The sequence below is a fragment of the Scleropages formosus genome, chromosome 6 (genome assembly GCF_900964775.1).
Source record: "Scleropages formosus chromosome 6, fSclFor1.1, whole genome shotgun sequence".
NCBI lineage: Eukaryota > Metazoa > Chordata > Actinopteri > Osteoglossiformes > Osteoglossidae > Scleropages > Scleropages formosus.
The window spans coordinates 8,251,914-8,270,673 of record NC_041811.1 but is presented as its reverse complement, the minus strand read 5'-3'; the positions used below and the strand labels follow the sequence as shown (position 1 = coordinate 8,270,673).

General features: G+C 43.8%; 1 protein-coding gene across 1 annotated transcript in view; it reads right to left on the bottom strand.

Moving 5' to 3' along the window:
* The window catches only part of mapkap1 (MAPK associated protein 1), a 58,288-nt gene that overhangs the window by 38,036 nt on the left and 1,492 nt on the right, over positions 1–18,760 (bottom strand). Inside the window, exons 2-4 of the mRNA XM_018732794.2 lie at positions 11,557–11,996; positions 9,211–9,300; positions 8,882–9,030 (exon numbers count right to left, since the gene is read on the bottom strand). Of these exons, the coding sequence (XP_018588310.1) occupies positions 8,882–9,030; positions 9,211–9,300; positions 11,557–11,833 (516 nt within the window). The 5' untranslated portion in view covers positions 11,834–11,996. The remainder of the gene's footprint in view (positions 1–8,881; positions 9,031–9,210; positions 9,301–11,556; positions 11,997–18,760) is intronic.

Here is an 18,760-nt window from a genome sequence, read left to right as displayed (position 1 = left end):
TTAAAACACACCTCTGAGTGACAGACAGAGATGCGGATCGCTGCCGCTGCCCAGCATCACGAGAGAGTATCGTTCTGCATATCGCTTGCCCCGGGGGGAAAAAAAATTCGAAGTACGGTTTCTACTTAATGTCTACCACCAGCTCACCATCGTAAAGTTGAAAAAAACCGTAAGTTGAACCTTCGTAAACTGGGGACCACCTGTACTTAAAGCATGTTGACCTACCTTCAGCATTGGCTGGGCTAGAGTAGAGTTGCATGAACTTGATGCTAATAAACAGCTGCTTTTGTTGTTGCTGCTGCTCCTGCTGTTATTTATAGAGATCCACTTAATTAAATAAGCCTAACAAAAACATCAGTGGTAACAAGCCATATCTACACTAACAGGGACACATATGACAGGTCTACATTTAAATCATACATCCCCGAGTTAAAGCTGACTCACATTACACATCATAGCCCCCTGAAAACAAGACCAAGGGGAGTGTAAGTGCTTCTGATAACTGATTTCTTCTCCCTCCCTCCAATGAAGGCCAGATGCCAAAAGCCAACCATGGGGAGTCATCCACTCCAACCACATCAGTAGTCCAAAGAAGTATTTTCTCACTTCACACTCACCTTAACCAACAATGCTAATAAATCACATATAAATCACAGTAACCCCATTAGGGCCAAAGGGTCCAGAAGTACTGTAAACACTGTAGTAAATTACATTTTGTACAGTTCTACCGCATGCACTGGTGCAGGGCACCATACGTATCGTTAACAGACATTGTTTAATGAGGTATCGTAAAAGAAGGCTGTGTTCCTCTGTTGCTATGCACTATGCAGTATAGAAAGGTCAAATGTACTTAACGCCTTCTTAAATTGGATTCTCTCATCATTCTGTCATACTTCCTTAACGATGATAATATAATAACAGCAGTACAAGAATGCTGAACGTATTCCAGGCACAATGAAACAAGATAAGAGCGTGAACTTATTAACAAACAGAGCAGCGGTAGAAGGCGAGAGTGTGTGGCGATGATGATGGTGGACAGAAATGATGAAGGTAATAAACATCCCTATCGAGGTATGAATTGCACAGAAATTCCTTCTGCAGATTTAAGAGGACATAAAGCTATTATTTATTATTATCCAATCATGTTGCTTGTGTCTTTGTGCCAGGAAACTCACGATGACCGGTTTGTATATATGTGCCATGCAGGAATTGAGAGCATACCTCACCTCCTGAACTATCACCCACTCGTGGGGAGGAGATGAGCACTAGGTGCAGTCAGAGAAGCCTCAAGTATTAAAATTTTGGGAACAGAACTGACTGATTTCTTTGTTTTTAGGCAGGGGTATGTGATTGAGTTTATTCTTTTCATAAAGTTTCAGGTTATAATAAAGTTCTTTTTAACTTCATTTTAAGTCACCTCATACCTGGTCACTTCCAAAACAGATAATACACTAAGCTACTTCGATACCAACGATTTACCCATTCAAACAGCTGGGTAAATTTGCTGTCCGTTCACAGTAAGTACCTTGATCAGTGGCACTATAGCAGAAGCAGGGATTCAGACCTGGGTCATTCAATTCCAAGACAATGGTTCTAACCACTAGGCCACTTGCTGCCCCATTTATTGCACGTGATGGTGCCGCTGGGTACAGAGTCCAGGCTCGGTGCAGCTGGAAACCTCTGCATGCTCTAGCTCATCCTGGAGCATCTCAGGACAGCATGTTTTGGAGGGAAAGGCTCATTCCACAGGAAAATGCTTCATTCCACCATAATGTCATCTTTATGATGAAGTTGCACTGCACTAAGCGTGCCCAGCTGGATCTGGGCTGCAGGCTGCCAAAACCAACAAGCATCCAGATGTCTGTTAGCACAAAGTCAGACTTCTTTCTGTGTGCCCTGCCAGAGCTGAGGACCTGATGACAACACCCCTACCTACGCTGCCATGGTCGCTGGGGAAGCTTTGCCCGGACAGGTATAGCTCGCAGGCTCAGACCCCCGCCGCTTCAGCTACACGAACGCCATCTGGACCGTGGGGCAGGCAGCCGCCATGCCAACACCCTCAGCAGCCGTGGGCACTGTCTCATATCTGAACACATGCTCCCACATGTCTGACACGGTGCCGTAAAGCTGCTGGGGGGGCTAGAAAGACTGTTTAGGCTCCAGAGAGGTGACGTGCCAAAGGGAAGAATGAAGGACAGCGCCAAGGGGAAGGCAGGGCAGGACAGGGCATGGGTGCTGGTGAACCCAAGGAAAAGGCCCATTCAGGAAGTGATGACCTCCCCTCTGCCCATGCTAAGACAACAGCAGTGTGCTGGCAAGATGCAATTAGCCACATGGGGTGTGGGGGATGGGAAAGCTAAAGAGCCTTCGGCTACATTCTCTAGTAAATCATTACGAGCTTCGCCTTGTGACGATCAATAGCTCGTGCCCCCTGGTCAGAAGCGGTCATTACAGCCTGATCATTAGTGACAACGCAGGTGACACAACAGCATGGAGGAACGTTCGTGAGAAAGACAAAGTGGGACACACATACTGTGTCTGAAAGGTCAACAAGAGAATAACCGTTGTACGGCAAAGAAACTCGCGTGCTCTGTGAATTACTTGTGAAAACTCAGCCTTCAGGTGTAGAACTGTATACTATACAATTTGCATGGTAAATGTAATATTCTTGATTTAAACGAAGCCTTCTGGATAAATTAAATTAATTCATTTAGCAGACACTTTTCTCCAAAGCAACTTCCACTGAACTCTATGTAGTGTTATCAGCCCACACACCTTATTCACGGTGGTGACTTACGCTGCTAGATACACTACTTGCACTGGGTCAGTCATCCATACATTAGTGGAACACACTCTCTCCGTCACTCACACAGTATAGGTGAACAGTATGTCTTTGGACTGTGGAAGGAACCCAGAGCACCCTGAGGAAACCCACACAGACACGAGGAGAACATGCAAACACCACACAGACTGAGTGGGGATCAAACCCACATCTTCTCACGCCACCCAGGTTCTGTGAGACAGCAGCGCTACTTGCTGTGCCACCGTGCCCCTATTAACATCAACACAGGTGATTTTCAATAATGTAACTTAGTAAGAAATGGGTCGGCTTCTTGCAAATAACAGCACATAAAACTGAGAACATGACCATGAACTGGAGGATGAAAGAATGAACACTGGTAGGACAGGGATTAAAATGCTCGTTCGCCAAATCAAACCATCCATACAGCAATTGTCCATCGCAGGCCTCCGATCGTCCGGAGTGTATCTCAGCAGCACAGGATGTGAGGCAGGAAAGATCCTGAACAGGATGCGAGCACTTTGCACGGTGATGACACACACCTACACACGCTTGGGGCAATTTCAAGTAAAGAGCAAATACTTTCTAAATCCGTTTTATGTTCATGGGGGCAATTTCCAAATTAGACACCAAACCTGTCAGGAAGAGTTCTTTTACACCAGTACAAAAACAAAACCACTGGCTAAACTGAAAGACTATGTTACTCACTGCAGGTGCATTGAGGGACATGTGTGACAATGAAGCGTAATTTAACCAAGTGCTCCTGGACTTGTGAGTACGTAGAGTTGAACAAACTTGATGCTAATAAACAGCTGCTTTTGTTGTCGCTGCTGCTCCTGCTGTACAGAGCTCCTCTTGAACTATATTGCATCCTGTTGCCTCACTCATATACCTAAAAAAAAAAAATCTAAAATAAATGGAGTCTAAAATAAATGGGGCATCGCTCATATCTTGCGTCGCTGGGAAGGTTCTGACAGTATGCTGGACGGAGACTGCGACGGCTGCTGCTTTGCGAATGTACTGGGGGGGGAGTGTATGTTGTGCACTTGACAGACAGGATGAGCAGTGTCAAAGAATGGGTTTTATTGCCAAAAGCTTACCAGACGGAATACAAAGAGGGCTCCTCTGCTGATCCCTCAAGTTAGGTACCTCAACTTCTCTGGTAAAACACTCCATTGTAAAATATACATAAAATACAACAAGCAACTGCTGTTTGAGAAGCAATTGCTTTGTTCATCTGTGAGGACACTCAGCTTGGTTTTTGGCTGGGGGTTCAATCAGCTGGTGCTCTATGGTAACCCTTGCAGGATGGTGGATAGTCCATCTCGGGAAGGGTGAAGGATGATGGGGATCTCAGACAGAGCGCGGGGATCCACTGTCCCCCAGCCCCAGGCACACAGGTGTTTGTGTCAGCTGGAATTCAGCTCTAGCTGCTCGAAAAAGACGTCTGATTTAATTACTCTCGCAGACCCCAGTCCACACACAGACCTCTCATTGAAACATAGCCTGCAGCTTCTTGCTCCAAACTGGATTGTAACTCCTGGTAACTCTCATGTACCAGACAGTACTTTGCTCATTTCCCCACCGTGTGCTCACATTAAGTCCGGTTTGTACTGGATTACTGCAAAAGTGGGTGACAGGTAATGTACAGTGGGGTGCAGGAAGGGTAATGGTTAAAGAACTTGAAAGCCTATATATTCACATTTGAAGCAGGGTCACCCCTGTTTTACCCTTGAGAGAGGTTCTTTATCCAAACTAGTGGGGGGGAATAAGAGGTATTAATTATGTACAGTCAGTATGCTTTTTAGTCCCCTGAATAAAATAACCTGCCGGACAACCACACAAAACGCGAGAGCTTTCTGGGATTTGAGACATTCCATCCATTTTTTAAAAAAATCCTCATGGCATATGGCTTCACATTACATCCACGCTCACATGGAGCTCTGAAGCGTGTACCGTCGACTCCTTTCCAGCGGGACCGTGAGCTCCAGATGCGGCCAGCCACTTGTTCAGCACGCTGGGATGTGGTGGTGGTCGGAGAGCAGCTGGGGGTGCTCAGACAGCTGCAGGCCTGGAGCCTGCTGAATGCGGTTACCCAGGCGCAACGCTGACAGCTCCATCTGGACCGTACACTTCTTACACCCAGCTATACATGCATGCATACACCCACACACACAAAGGCATTTGCAGTAATACTTATGCTTACATACTATATGTACACAACTAAAATGTGAAAATACAGGTTCCTTCATAAAAGGCATACTGCTGCTACAATACAGACATGCGTCGCTTAACGGTGGGTATCGACGTTGTGCGAACATCATAGAGCGTACTTATACAAACCTAGATAGTATAGCCTCGATGCAATCAAGAGACGTGGTAGACGCGAGATTTATGATGCTGCTGCTGGTATAACACAGCATACTGTTTTACAGTAAACTTTTTTTTTTTTTTTTTTTTAGAAGTTAAGAGTACACAGTAAAATAACGATAAGTACAGTACAGCAAATAGATAAACCAGTAACATAGGCATTTATTATCATTATCAAATATTATGTACTGTACATAATTGTATGTGCTATAATTTTATACAACTGGCAGGGCAGTAGGTTTGCTTACACCATCACCACCATGAACACGAGAGTAACACGTTGCGCTACAATGGCTACGACGTGGCAAGTCGCAAAGAATTTTTCAGCTCCATTATAATCTTATGGGACCACCGTTGTATATGTGATCGGTCATTAAACGGCGCATGACTTTAAGTGCAAATTAAGAGCAAACATAATTTGTGCTCAAAAAGTTGGGTGATGAGCCATCGACGCTCTCAAGAAAAGTCATAAAAGAACAAATATTTCAATGCAAAATATGCACTTTGGCAACACCACCCCAAAACAAGAGGTCTCATCCTCCACACAGGTCTTGGCTTCACCCACACGTCAACCGCGTGCCAGCTTACAAGAAATCTTGCAACTTCATTACCTATAACAACTCCCGAAGCAAATAAAGATTTAAAGAATGTGCTGAAGTTCAAACTGCAAAGTCTTCAAAAATCGAGTAACATGAATAGAATTCACTTGAGAGGTAATATCGTTATGAATGACTTTCTGTGATTTACTATTCCTTTATCACAATTTACAAACCACCCAGCAGAGAGGGATTTCCAAAAACAAAAGTGGCCTTGTTAGGTAGCATTCTAATAATGATACTTGCTATTTTATATAGTGCATTTAAAAGCAGCTTCTCAAAACACTTTACAAGAAAGAAGATAAATAGCTTTGGAATTGTAACGTATGTATTACAAATATTTACATTTAACAAATTCTGTCAAGGAAACACCAGAAAAGGTAACTGGACAGAGCATCAGAAAACCAAAAGGAGCCAACAAAATTTTGCTTTCTTTTCATTTTCGTAAACTGCTTGCACAATGCATGACTGATGTTCAAAAAGACTAACCCAGAAGCACAGAGGGTGAGGCAGCTTGACAGGGTGCCAACCCATTAGTTATCACACACACTTGTTCAACAAAATATGAACGGAATTTTAAAATCACTGCTAGCTTAAAAGAACTGGACGAATGTACTGACCACCATACCGCTATTCAACTATAAGAGCTGCATACATACAAAAAAAACAATCTGAATACCCAGAGATATTCAATATCCAACAAAGACATTTTGAACCCAGTTCAGCTGAAACTCATTCTTACATTACAAGCTGTCACAGCTCAAATACCAAAAATATCTAACAACCCAAGCAAGGACCTTGCAGAAATCTGCCAGAACAGAGGCCCGAAATACCTAGCAACCAACATTTCTCAACGAAAAAACAAATTATGCCAAATCAGAACTAAATCAAAGATCATAAACCTTGTCGCGCTCACATCTTCCCTGTAGCGACTCTTACTTTCTGGAACAGCCCAAACGAGTGTGTTGCTTAGCTGATTGCCAGGGTTAGCAGCATAACCAGGCATCCGTCACGTCAGGGACATTCATCCATAGTTCACAGAATTGAAAGTGAACACTGATTTTCCTTCATCCCTTACCAAAATGTAATCACCGGGGATAAACACTTTTTTCCTCTAGATTAAATATCAGTTCCCGGATTCCATCAACAAAAACCAAATCCAGCAAAAAATGTAATAATATTTGTTTAAACTGGCCGGAGGGTTTTGAGCGCCGCTTCGGCACAGGATTCTGACCTTTGCGCTTGCCTGCAAATTCCGTTAAAGGCCCGAATGATTCGCGGTGACATTTATTCAGCGCTCGGCTCTTAGAGCCTGCTCTTTTCTTAAGATCCTACAACTCCCTCGCTGAACGGGGGCAAGAAATAAAGCCTCAAGCCTGAGAGCAATTCAGCTACACTACGGAGGGGGACAATCTGTATGTACGCCAGTCTCCGGAATGCCCTTGGAGTTTGTAGATCACAGGGACTGAAAGCGTCAATGAAACAGAAAGAACTGTAATACTTGATACAGGAAGTGGTGGAGGAAAAAAAACCTTGATAATGGCACACTATGTGCAGTATTACTATAGTGATCATTAAGACCAGATTTACATTTATTCATGTATCTGATAATGTCCAAGGTGTTTTACAATAAAGTTTGTACACCAAATTGCTTGCACCGACAATCATTTATACACTGCAATTTTTACTGTACCAATTCTGGACATAAATGGATGAATCATTGTAAGTAGCTTAGGACAAAGGCTATTACAGCAGGAGCAATGAATCAAATCCGGGTTTCCTGATTCCAAGTTGATGACTAACCTCTATGCTGCCTTGTGCTCCTGCATCACAGACAATTTCTTTACTTTATGTTCATTTAAAAGCGAAAGCATATAAGTAGTATCTGATGAGTGTGTGGATTAGGGAATGTGAAGATACATAATGCGTCAGCCATTTGAGACGAGTGTGGGGTTGTCATCATGAGGCCACTCCTGAGATCCCTGCACCCGCAGCAACTGAAAAATGCCAAATTCTCAAATCAAAGCCCCCCACCAAGCCCGGCACAAAAGAACTCATCCCCCAGCATCAAATCCTGCCCGGATGACAGCTTTTGGATCACCCTCTCATTTCCCATTTCTCTCCAGCTACATCACAAGCGAAAACACCCCAAAATCAAAAAAAAAAAATCCAAATGAAAACACTACCAAAATCATCAGTCAGGAACACTGACTTCTGACATGTCTCCCTATTTTTGCATTTGGAAGCTGTACAACTCAGCAAATGAACATGCATTCCACAGCAGACAGACAGCTTAGATACATGTACACGTGATTACTGAACCGCAGCTTGGGTGTTTGATAACACTGTTGTTGTTATAGCTCACATATATTCCAGTGGCTATCTGTCATACCGTTATAGGAACTAAGAAACAGATGGATAAAAAGGAACAGGTGTTGGAAGACTAAGATACAAAGGTATCATGAGCTTGGAAGGAAAACGGGTCTAAAAGCCTGGGTACGGAAAACCATCTTGAATGTTATAGGGATTCAGCAGTTCTAAACAACAGTAAGAGTTTGTCATTGTACTGGGGCTTAACATTTTGAAGACCTTATGAGGTGGATAGAGGCAGAAGAGTGTGGAATTTGCGAGGGGTGTAACCACACACACACACACACACACACACACGTCTGAAACTGTTTGTCCCAAGTGGGGTGGCAGTGAACCAGAGCCTAACCCGGCAACACAGGGCGCAAGGCTGGAGGAGGAGGCGGGGACATACCCAGGATGGGACGCCAGTCCATCACAAGGCACCCCAAGCAGGACTCAAACCCCAGACCCACTAGAGAGCAGACACAGGCCAAACCCGCTGTGCCGCTGCACCACCGCGCCCCTCTAGGGTGTAACTACGCATGTCAAAGTTATTGTTAACACTAATAAGGAATTTCATTACTGTTATTACCTCTTAGTAAAACATAGGTATTGTATTATAGGAATACCAGCAGTCAGGAACAGTTGCTGTAGTTGCATTAGATTCAACTATACACTAGAGCCAAAAAAAAAAAAATGCAACAACTCAAACAAACAGTCAACTGGGAACACAAGAGACTGTGTAGCAGGGTGGCAAGGCACCTACCTTGCCGTCGAATTTGGAGTATTCGTTGAAGGGATTGTTGAGCTGCTGGGGGCACTGCTCCAGGCGGAGAGACAGGGCCGACTGTTTTCCCTGGCAGCGTGGCCGATCCCTAAAGTCCTTCCTCTCGAACAGTGAGCCCAGGTCCTCCACTGTCAACAGGGGTCAGCAGACAGGTCACTTTTGCACCAAGAACACGGCAAACTCAAACCCCAAAAAGGATGATGATGATGATCATCATCAATATTGTTATACTACATATATAGCAAGTATTAAATCATGAGTAACAGAGAAGCAGTGAAATGAAGAAGTTTGAGTAAAAATTAACACACCTGACTGCGAAGCATTCCTTTCCTTCCACTGAACGTTTTTGCATTTTATCTGATTCTGTCGTTCTTTCCTCAGTCTTTCAAGTCTTTGAGCTTTGAGAGGATACAAAGGAAGAAAAGAGGGGGGAAAAAAAAAAAAAGGAATACAAGTCATCTTCTATAAGCATGAAAAAAAAAAAGACTCGATGTACAATTTAAGCGTTTACAGGGCACACTCTAGTTTGTGGTCAAGGTTCCAGGTCATGTGGGTCCTGACTGGGTGTGCTGAGGATGACTGGTGTGTGCTGGGAGGAAACTGTTCGTGCTGGTGGTCAATCCAACGCGTTGAGAGCACCACGAAGAGCTGCTGAAGCTCACCTTACCTGAGCCGTAGCTGGCGAAGGCCTGGTACCATAGGCATGTACGTAGGAAAACAAACAGGAACTGAACAACTACTCAGCATTCAACTCAACAACACAACCACACCAATTCCAGTACCAGGACATCCTGCAGGATCACTGGCATCAGCAAAGTGGGCCAAAGTACGTTGTATACAGTACCAGTGAAACGTGAGAGAGTCCACATGAGCCATCAGGATAATACTTACATGGGAGGCGAACTAGACACAAGAGTGGAAGCAAAGCAACACACAACCATCCTACGTCTCTGAGAACTGGTGAAGAAGAGCGAGGAAGACATGGACCTTCATTTCCTCATCACCAAATTGATGAAAAGATGATAAAAGAAAAAAAAAAAAAAAAAAAAAACAAAAAGACTAGTTTACAGTAACTGGTGCACTCAAAATTTTCCACTGGGATTGTGCATCAAGATGTTCTCCATCAACGATAATTCTGTCCATTCTCACCAGCAACGAGGAAATGCTATAAACGCAGTACAACAAAATCAGGAAAGAAGCATTATAACAACTAATGTCTTATCTTGCAAATTTAATGCATTCCCTTGTATAGAGTGTATTTGTACTGCATACACTGCACATACAAACATTCATGTACATGTAAATACATATAACACACAAGCACCACAATAAATAAAATCATAAGTGGAATTTGCTCAACTCCCTAAACTTAAAGCATGCAATTTACAATAAGGCACCTACAAATGCATTAAGATGGCCTCATGAAAGGTGGTTAACTTGGGCTCATGCTCTGCTATGACCATGTTGCCACCAGTATGGTTCTGCTGGTCTCTCTGCCTTTCGCTCGATGTCGTCAGAATTGCAGCATGCTCTTGGTTCCATGTTTCTAGTACACCGTGACCATGTAACCGGTGACAGTGCCGTTGCCGGCCGGTGCAGAAATGACACATTTCCAGGGGGTTGTGGTCACTGCGGTCACAGATACAACTACTGCATGGTAGACCGTAGCGAGGCGAGGCCCAGTAGCACTCCCCTCTCCCTTCATGCTTACCGGCTGCCCCTGACCTCCCGCGTCTGCCTGGGATCCCTGGAGAGACAGCCACTCTCAGGGAATTTCTCGGAGGAGGAACACTTTTGTTTCCTGGGATCGTCACACCTACATGAGCCCAAAAGAAGGCCTGAACTTCGGAGTCCAAAGGGTGAGTGGGGGTGAGGGCGGGGTTAAGGACCAGGGCCAAACCTTTGGACTTCCCTGGGCTCATGCAAAAAACTGGCACTACCCCGGTCTTGGCCCACCAAAGGAGCTCCAGAGGGGACTCCAAACTACAGAGGTACTGAAAACAGAGTGATGAGGATCATCTGGCAGGGCCTAGACAGGGTAAAGCACCTCCCAGCAGGGCACACTCCAACCCCTTCCACTCAATCATCGCTGGGACAGGGCTCAAGAGCAACGGTTTAGGTGGTTACCGCTGCTTGGGATCACCGACTCTCATTGTATATTCACTCTCAATCAGTGATGGGGAATTTGAGCACTGGCCAACAGAGCAAGCCGCCAGTTTTCCTTTCCTTCCCAATTAAAACATTTTGCCACTGAATGTTTAAACTCAACTCTTCGGGGCAGACGGGACCCGTGTCTATGAGTGCAAGGGTTCAAAACGAGCCGACAGCAGTGCAAAAAAACACCATATGATATGCAGCTCTGCTAGAAGCGCTTCACCCAAATCAACCACAATCACCCCGATTAAAGATACATTGACCCCCCCCAAACATCTGTGATCAAACCCAGAAGAAAGAAATACACAGCAGCAGAGACAGATAGAGAAATCATTTTTGACCCCAAAAAAAAAAAAAATTGAAACCTTATGACACAAAAAATGCCTCAGGAGCTGCATGCTAACCAATAACAAAGTCAATCAAATAGATTATATTTCACCTGCTCATTGCAAGACAGAATAGCACCCAACCAGCATCGGTTTGATAGCCCGTCCCAGTACCTGTGTTGGAGCGCCTGCGGATGCCGAAGTCCCAGCTAGAAGTGATGTCCACAGACTGGGAGAGGTCACAGGTTCCAGACTCCCCAGTGGCATCGACCTGCGATCCAGAGTCTGCAGAACCAGTGCTAGTCCCGCTTGGCACTGCGGAGAGCAGGCACCGCTCCAGATCCACATCGTGATCCACCAGGACCATCTCGCACATGCCGGTGTCATCGCTGGTCACGTGTGACTGCCGGATGTGTGCCAGCACAATGGCGGGGTTGTCCAGGAACGCCATTCTCCCGCTCCCCCTCTTTCCCTCTCTTGTTCCCCTTCCCTGTCTGAGTCAATACAGCTGTCCCAATCGATCAGGGCTAATCGAGGGTTTTCTGCGGCGGCGGCGTCTTTTTCTTCTGCGACAAATTATTTTCTCCTCCCCATGCTTTACCATGTGTGCCCGCCTGTGAAAAAGAAAAGGAGGAATGTTAGTTTAACACTCAACCATAATTTTACTATGCAGCGTGATTCTAAACACCTCAATTGCCAAATATACACTTCAATTCATAATACAGTAGGTCCTCCTCATACAACTGCTACAGTACCGCTACTGCATTGTACTACATGTAGTAGTAATACAGTAAAGTCTCAATGCCAGAAGTGCATTCTACTGAACTCAATAACATGACCAGCGTTGGTCATTTAAGAGAGGTAGCCATAACCACTACTACAGTAATTAAACTCACAGCAGGAGTGAACGCTACAAAAATCTCATAGGGCAGCCAGGTTTGCAAAGAACGGAGGTGTTGCTTTTGGCCACTCGCACGGCCCCAGGCGGCCACGGATACTGACGTATGCTTCGGATTGTTTTCGGCCACTTTCGGCTGAGCTTGCGATTTTCTGTTCGAAACGTGAATGTCTTGGTTTTTTTTTCCCCCTCCCTTAAATTTATTCATTATTTATGGGGGAGTTCTTGGATCATCACAGAATCACAGATAAGACCCATACTGTTCATGAAGCACAATCTCCAGCAAGCACAGTGCAATTAAGACTTGCGCTTCTCCCGGATAAGGCTGGACAGTTCAAGGTACTGAGTGCCTTTGTGACCAAATCATACATACCCAGATAGGCTGAGCAGGTAAATTAACAGCAATCACCCCCATCCACAGCACAGCACCCTCAACCAGGGCTGATCAAGGCCCCAAGGTATAATGAGTACATACCCCCTAAACGCCTATATAACTCAGCTGTTTTGAGAGGTGTTCATTTAAGTACTCCTCCCCCAAGGAGGTGTCACAATGAAAGGTGCCAGGAGAAGGTTCATAAAGTCCCAATCAGAAATTACAGCCACCCCATCAACGTGTCACATAACGGTGTGGGCACTAAACGGTCGTTTACGACACACTTGCTGCTCTGCTAGCTCACCTCCCTGCGAAATGAAGTGACAAGTCCCAAGGAAGTTAATGGCACAAGGCCTGGTGCACTTCTCTCAGTCCAGGAAACAGAGCACTGGGCCTCTGTCTTCCTATGTTTCAGGCAAAGAGGGAGCAGGCGCTTCCCCCTCAACTACAAAAGCCATATTGGAAGATCCCACATTAATAAATAATAATAGGAAAATGTCTAATTTAGACACTTTTTGCAGGGCAACTTACATTTACAGTTATTCATTTAGCAGATGCTTTTCTCCAAAGCGACTTACATCTCATAGAAAATACTATGTGTGCATTACATTAGTAGGAAGAGACACACAGATGCAGACATGTGATTAAGTGCAGTTTGTTTCTTTCCACCATGGGAACCAATGTTCATCGCACAAGCAGCTGCCTAACAATTATCAGAATATCAACAATTCCAACATTTATACCTTACATGATCTTAAGAAATCATGGGAGAAGTGAGTCTGGAAGAGGTGAGTTTTAAGACCCTTTTTAAATGTGGGCAGAGAATCAGCAGTTCTGAGAGAGATGGGGAGGTTGTTCCACCAGAACAGAGCCAGAACCTTCGTGCTTGACCTTTCGTGCATGGGACCACCAAGTGGGCAGATGTAGAAGAGTGTAGCAGTCTGACTTACGTTAAGGAAGCACACAAAGCTACTTCCAGTGATTTTTTCCAGCTGAGCAGCTTTTACTATATCAGTTCAGAATATATACCTTGATGAAGGGTAACATAGTAGGAGGTGGGATTTAAATCTGGGTTCACTGAGTGCAAGGCAAACACCTGCTGCCCTTATCTGTTTTTATTTCATTACATTACTGTACTACTAAGGGACGAGCGGTTCTGAATATGTGTGTACTGTACTACTCTATTATGTAACCTGAAGAACCTAAGGATGCACTGAACACAATCCAGGTCTTCAAGCATGATGCATCTATTCTTTAAATGGAACAGATCTGTGAAAAATGAGTAACCAGAAAATGGCCCAATGGGCAACTACCAGGACAATGGAGCTGGTGAACATACTATGAATTACTATGTCCTCCATTGCACCATTCATTTGAAAAAAGTGACATGGAACACTAAATAAAAAACATAGCACATAGTGACACACAAGTGAACAAAGTAAAAGAAACAAAGCCCACCATCAAAACCAGATAATGTAACAATGTGTAATAAGTTATATGGCAACTGAGGAAAGGAAAAAAGTCAAAGAATTGGGGCAAAACAATCATCTTGAGCCAAGTACCAGCAGCCACATACACTAATACCCAGGAGGGGTATTACCATGGGCCCATGAGGGATGCTTCTGTTAAGTATAGCTCGCTTGACTGATGTAGAACTGGAATCGGCAACAAAATAAGCCATAATGCAGTTGTATCAGGTAAGCCGATCCAGTAGGCATCATTAATAGACAGAAGGCACAAAATCAAATTTAGGAATGCTGGACAGAAAGCAGGAAACTGCCCTTCTTGACAGCACAAAAAATTTATTATACTGCGGTACTACTCAAAATAAACAGCTCTTGAAATTTAATAATGGCTTTGACAAAGTTACAGGCTCGTTTTGCACATGCGAATGTGTTATAAAAAGGAAACTCACCCGTAATTTCCCTGCTTGGACTATAAAATCGCTTCAGTCACACCAGTGCAGGCCATTACATAAATGTAGCACGATGCTAATGAGCTAATTAACAGGCTAATTAGGCAATTACCGTTTTCAGGGGGGCTTGTGAAGGAAATATGACAACAAGGTCGCGGTGTACCACGTCACTTGTGGGGTTTTTCTCCTTCGCTGTGGGAGAAAGATGATGCTGGTGGGGGGACGCACCAAAAGAAGGGCCAATTTAGTACAAATACCTTGCTCGAGGGGTCCTCCTGGGGCTTGAACCGAAAACCTTCAGCTTACAACAACAGGGCTAACCGCTTGCCTTTCAAATCTATGTTTTGCCCTGGGAGCTCACAGCAATGCACATTTTTCTCTGCGCAAAAACACGAAATACGGAGAAAGGAACAAGTCACTCAACTTCATTATTGCCGACACACCAAAAATGGAGCCATCTCAAGCAGGATAGTCAAACACCCAACCACATTCCATTCGAATCATCTTCAGTCTTATAAATGTAATAAGGTTTCTTCAGATTTTTACTCGTACCAGTAACGGCAGTGATTCTCATTCAAAAACATTAATCTTTTGCAACAGGCCAACGTTTCAACATCCACTTGTCAAAAATATTTTTTATTCAGTTTCATAAAAATCTCTTTGGCTAAGGGTTCACTTAAATGTCCCTCTAGGGATTGAACAGACTAGTCGATTTGTTGACTTTACTGCTCTGCAATGACGCTTTAAACTTCACGTCGACTAGTCACCGATCACGTGATTATGACACTAACAACACGGACGCCTCCGAGAAGACAACGGGTGAGGAGCCTGGTGGATCATTGCAGTAAACCAGCAGCGGTTCATCAAGTGTGTGGAAATACGTCACTAAAGATGAAGCCTGCGCTACTGTCACTTGCAAAATACGCAAGTCCATCCTAAAGTACAACAAAAATATAAGTGCAACGCACACTCATCTGAAAAGGGATCCACTAACACTACCAGAGGATCGATCCAAACTGGTCCATGTACGATGCGTTCATTAAATTTCTTTATTCGAAATTGAACAACAAAATGCAAATTATGATGCAGACACACACAGACTTGCCTGAAGCTGCCTGTCCCAAGCGGGGTCGCGGCAAGCTGGAGCCTAACCCGGCAACACAGAGCACAGAGCTGGAGGGGACACCAGTCCATCTCAAGGCACCCCAAGCAGGACTCAAACCCCAGACCCACAAGAGAGCAGGATGCGGACAAGCCCACTGCGCCATCACGCCCCCAGAATTATGATGCCTTCATTAATTTTTTGTTTTACAAATGAAAAACAAATAATGAATTAACTAACAGAAAAATGGGAAAAACAACTTTTTGTTTCTGAGCACACACAAAAAAGAAAAGGACTTGTTAAATAATTTTATCTTTTCATTTAATCATACAAAGTGTAGAAAACAAAATCTCACAATACCAAATATTATGACCAAAGTGCAAAATATTTCCAGTCTAACTGCACGGTGGCAAAGCAAGTAACGCTATGGTCTCACAATGCCTTGGTGGCACGAGAGAACATGTGTTCGATCCCCACTTGGTTTCTGGGGGCTTTGCATGTTCTCCCTGTGTCTATGTGGGTTTCCTGTGGGCGCTCTGGTTTCCTCCCACAGTCCAAACACAAGCTGTTAAAGTTCCCCTGATACTGTGTGAGTGACAGAGAGAGAGTGTGTTCCACTGATGTATAGATGAGTGACCCAGTGTAAGTAGTGTATCTAGCAGTGTAAGCCACCACGGTGAATAAGGTGTGTGGGCTCATAACACTACACAGAGTTCATTGGAAGTTGCTTTGGAGAAAAGCACCTACTAAAAAAGTAAACGTCTAACAAGTAGCCTAACCTGGACGTAAAAGCATTGGCAGTCTTCTTTGGAAAGAAATATCCACTCTGGAGCTATTTACTGATAAATAATATGATATATTCAGAGATCGCAGACAATCTAGTACAACATGGTGCTGCGCGGGGCTGTATTACAATGAGCGTCTGAAGATTTCGTGTGTGGCCCAACATTGTAAGAAGAGGACACTCTCCTGCTGCTTTTGAAAAGCACCTAGTGATCCACGTTAACTTATGATCAATAACTCGGAGCGAAGCCAGCAAGTTCGATGAAAGCACTGACGGATTATGCGAGGTTTCAATTAGTTTATATGCAGGTTCTTCAAAAATACCACAAAATGAAATAACTCAAAAGTACAACAAAATATGACAGCAAGAAAGTAAATGAGGCATATTTAAAATATTTCACATTTTGAGCAAAAAAATGGTTTTTAAACATAGTTAAGTCATAATTTGTTTTTAATTTTTAAAACAAAAAAAGCTTTTTTTTTAACCTGGCTACAATGTCCCATCATATCTGTATATATAGAAACAGATATACACACACAGCATACAGCCTATGTATAATCTGTCTGTTGTCAGCATATGCATTCAGTTTGAGAATACAGATTGTCATTCTTGCAAAGCAAGACAATCTGAAGTCATGCAACCCCAACCCTCTACTAAACTCAAGGTGTCTTACGTAGTTCCCAGATTGTGGCAGGGAATTTCACAAGAGCATTACAGTGATAATAACCAAAATCAACACTTTATCTAGGCAGCAGAGTGGCACAGCAGATAGAGCTGGTGCCTCACAGCTCCTGAGCTGTGGGATGTAGTCTAGCTCAGGCTGTGTTGAGATTGCATGTTCCCAAGTTCACATGGGTTCGTTCCCAAAGTCCAGACAGATGTTTCTGGTGAACTGCTGACTGTAAACATCTTGTGTGTTTGTAAGACCACTTTAGGTGGACTATTGTCACATCCAGGGTGTACCCTGCTCCATGTCCTATACTTCCCAGGGGAAACTCCTAATCATCACAACCCTGTACTGGACAACTGTTTGGTCATAACAAATGATTAGTTTTTATATAAAAAAAAAAAAAAAAAAAAATATCAGTCCACTATAAGATTTATCAAACCAACAAATTAACTACAGGTGGTCCCCGATTTACAATGGGGCTATGTTCCCCAAAACTCACTGTATTTCAAAAATGCATTTAAGACACACCTCTGCATGACAGACTGGGAGACGCGAATCGCTGTCGCTGCCCAACATCGCGAGAGAGTATGGCTCTGCGTATCGCTTGCCCGGGAAAAAATTAAAATTCAAAAGTTTCTACTGAATGTCTATTGCCAGCTCACCATATTATTATTGTTTTCATTCATAGCCTGTGGAGAAGCATTCAAGAATTTCATGATACTTGTACATGGTACTTGTACCTATGACTGAATCTGAAACAAAGTTAAAAAAATGGCAAGTCAAACAAACCAGCATAAATCAGGGACCACTTATACTTAACGTTTGGACTTTCTCGATGCTTTCTAAAGTAAAAGTCAAGAAATAAGTAATCCTGTGGTGCACTGGCTTGCCCGGAAGAATTTAACTGTACAAATATGACTAGCTGAAAAAAGAAAATAACTCCAGAACCAAGAGTGCATCAGCGAGATGCCATTGTAGCCTGTTAGCTCCACTGGGTGCCAACATGCCTGAAGTAACCTGGACCAGGATGGAGAACCATAGATTTGGGAATCATAACACAACAAACTACAGTCACCCCTGATGCCAACTGTTCAATTTGGGGTGGGAAACTAAATCACTTTGTAGGCAGGTTTGATTTGGGAGGGAAGCATTTTTAGCTACCAACCACACAAAATACAGCTAATAAACCTGTGAAGCCTGAGATGTGCCTCACGTGCAATCATGATTTCATGTAGCCCATGGCATGTAAAGTAACAGGCTTTAACACATAAAGGACAAAGACACAATTCCAATAGCACCTTGACAACCATGGGAGAGGCTGCACACAGCTGCCACTGGATTTTTATTTGGGGGGAAACACAACATCAAATTGAGATGGGAGAACAAAAACAGCAAGTAGCCTAACAGTTAAGGACAGGGACATTACCCTGAAAATTGCTGGTTTTGTACTGGCCCTTGAGATCACTAGTGTACCCTTCAGCGAGGCACTTACCCTGCAAAATAACTAACTATATGAGCTGGACTCATTTGTGTAGCTGTCAGGAGATCAGCAGACGATCGTGCCTTAAAATGAGATGGGTTTGAGATCCTTTTTACATTTAGCTAACTCTTTTCTCCAAAGCAACTTACAATGTTA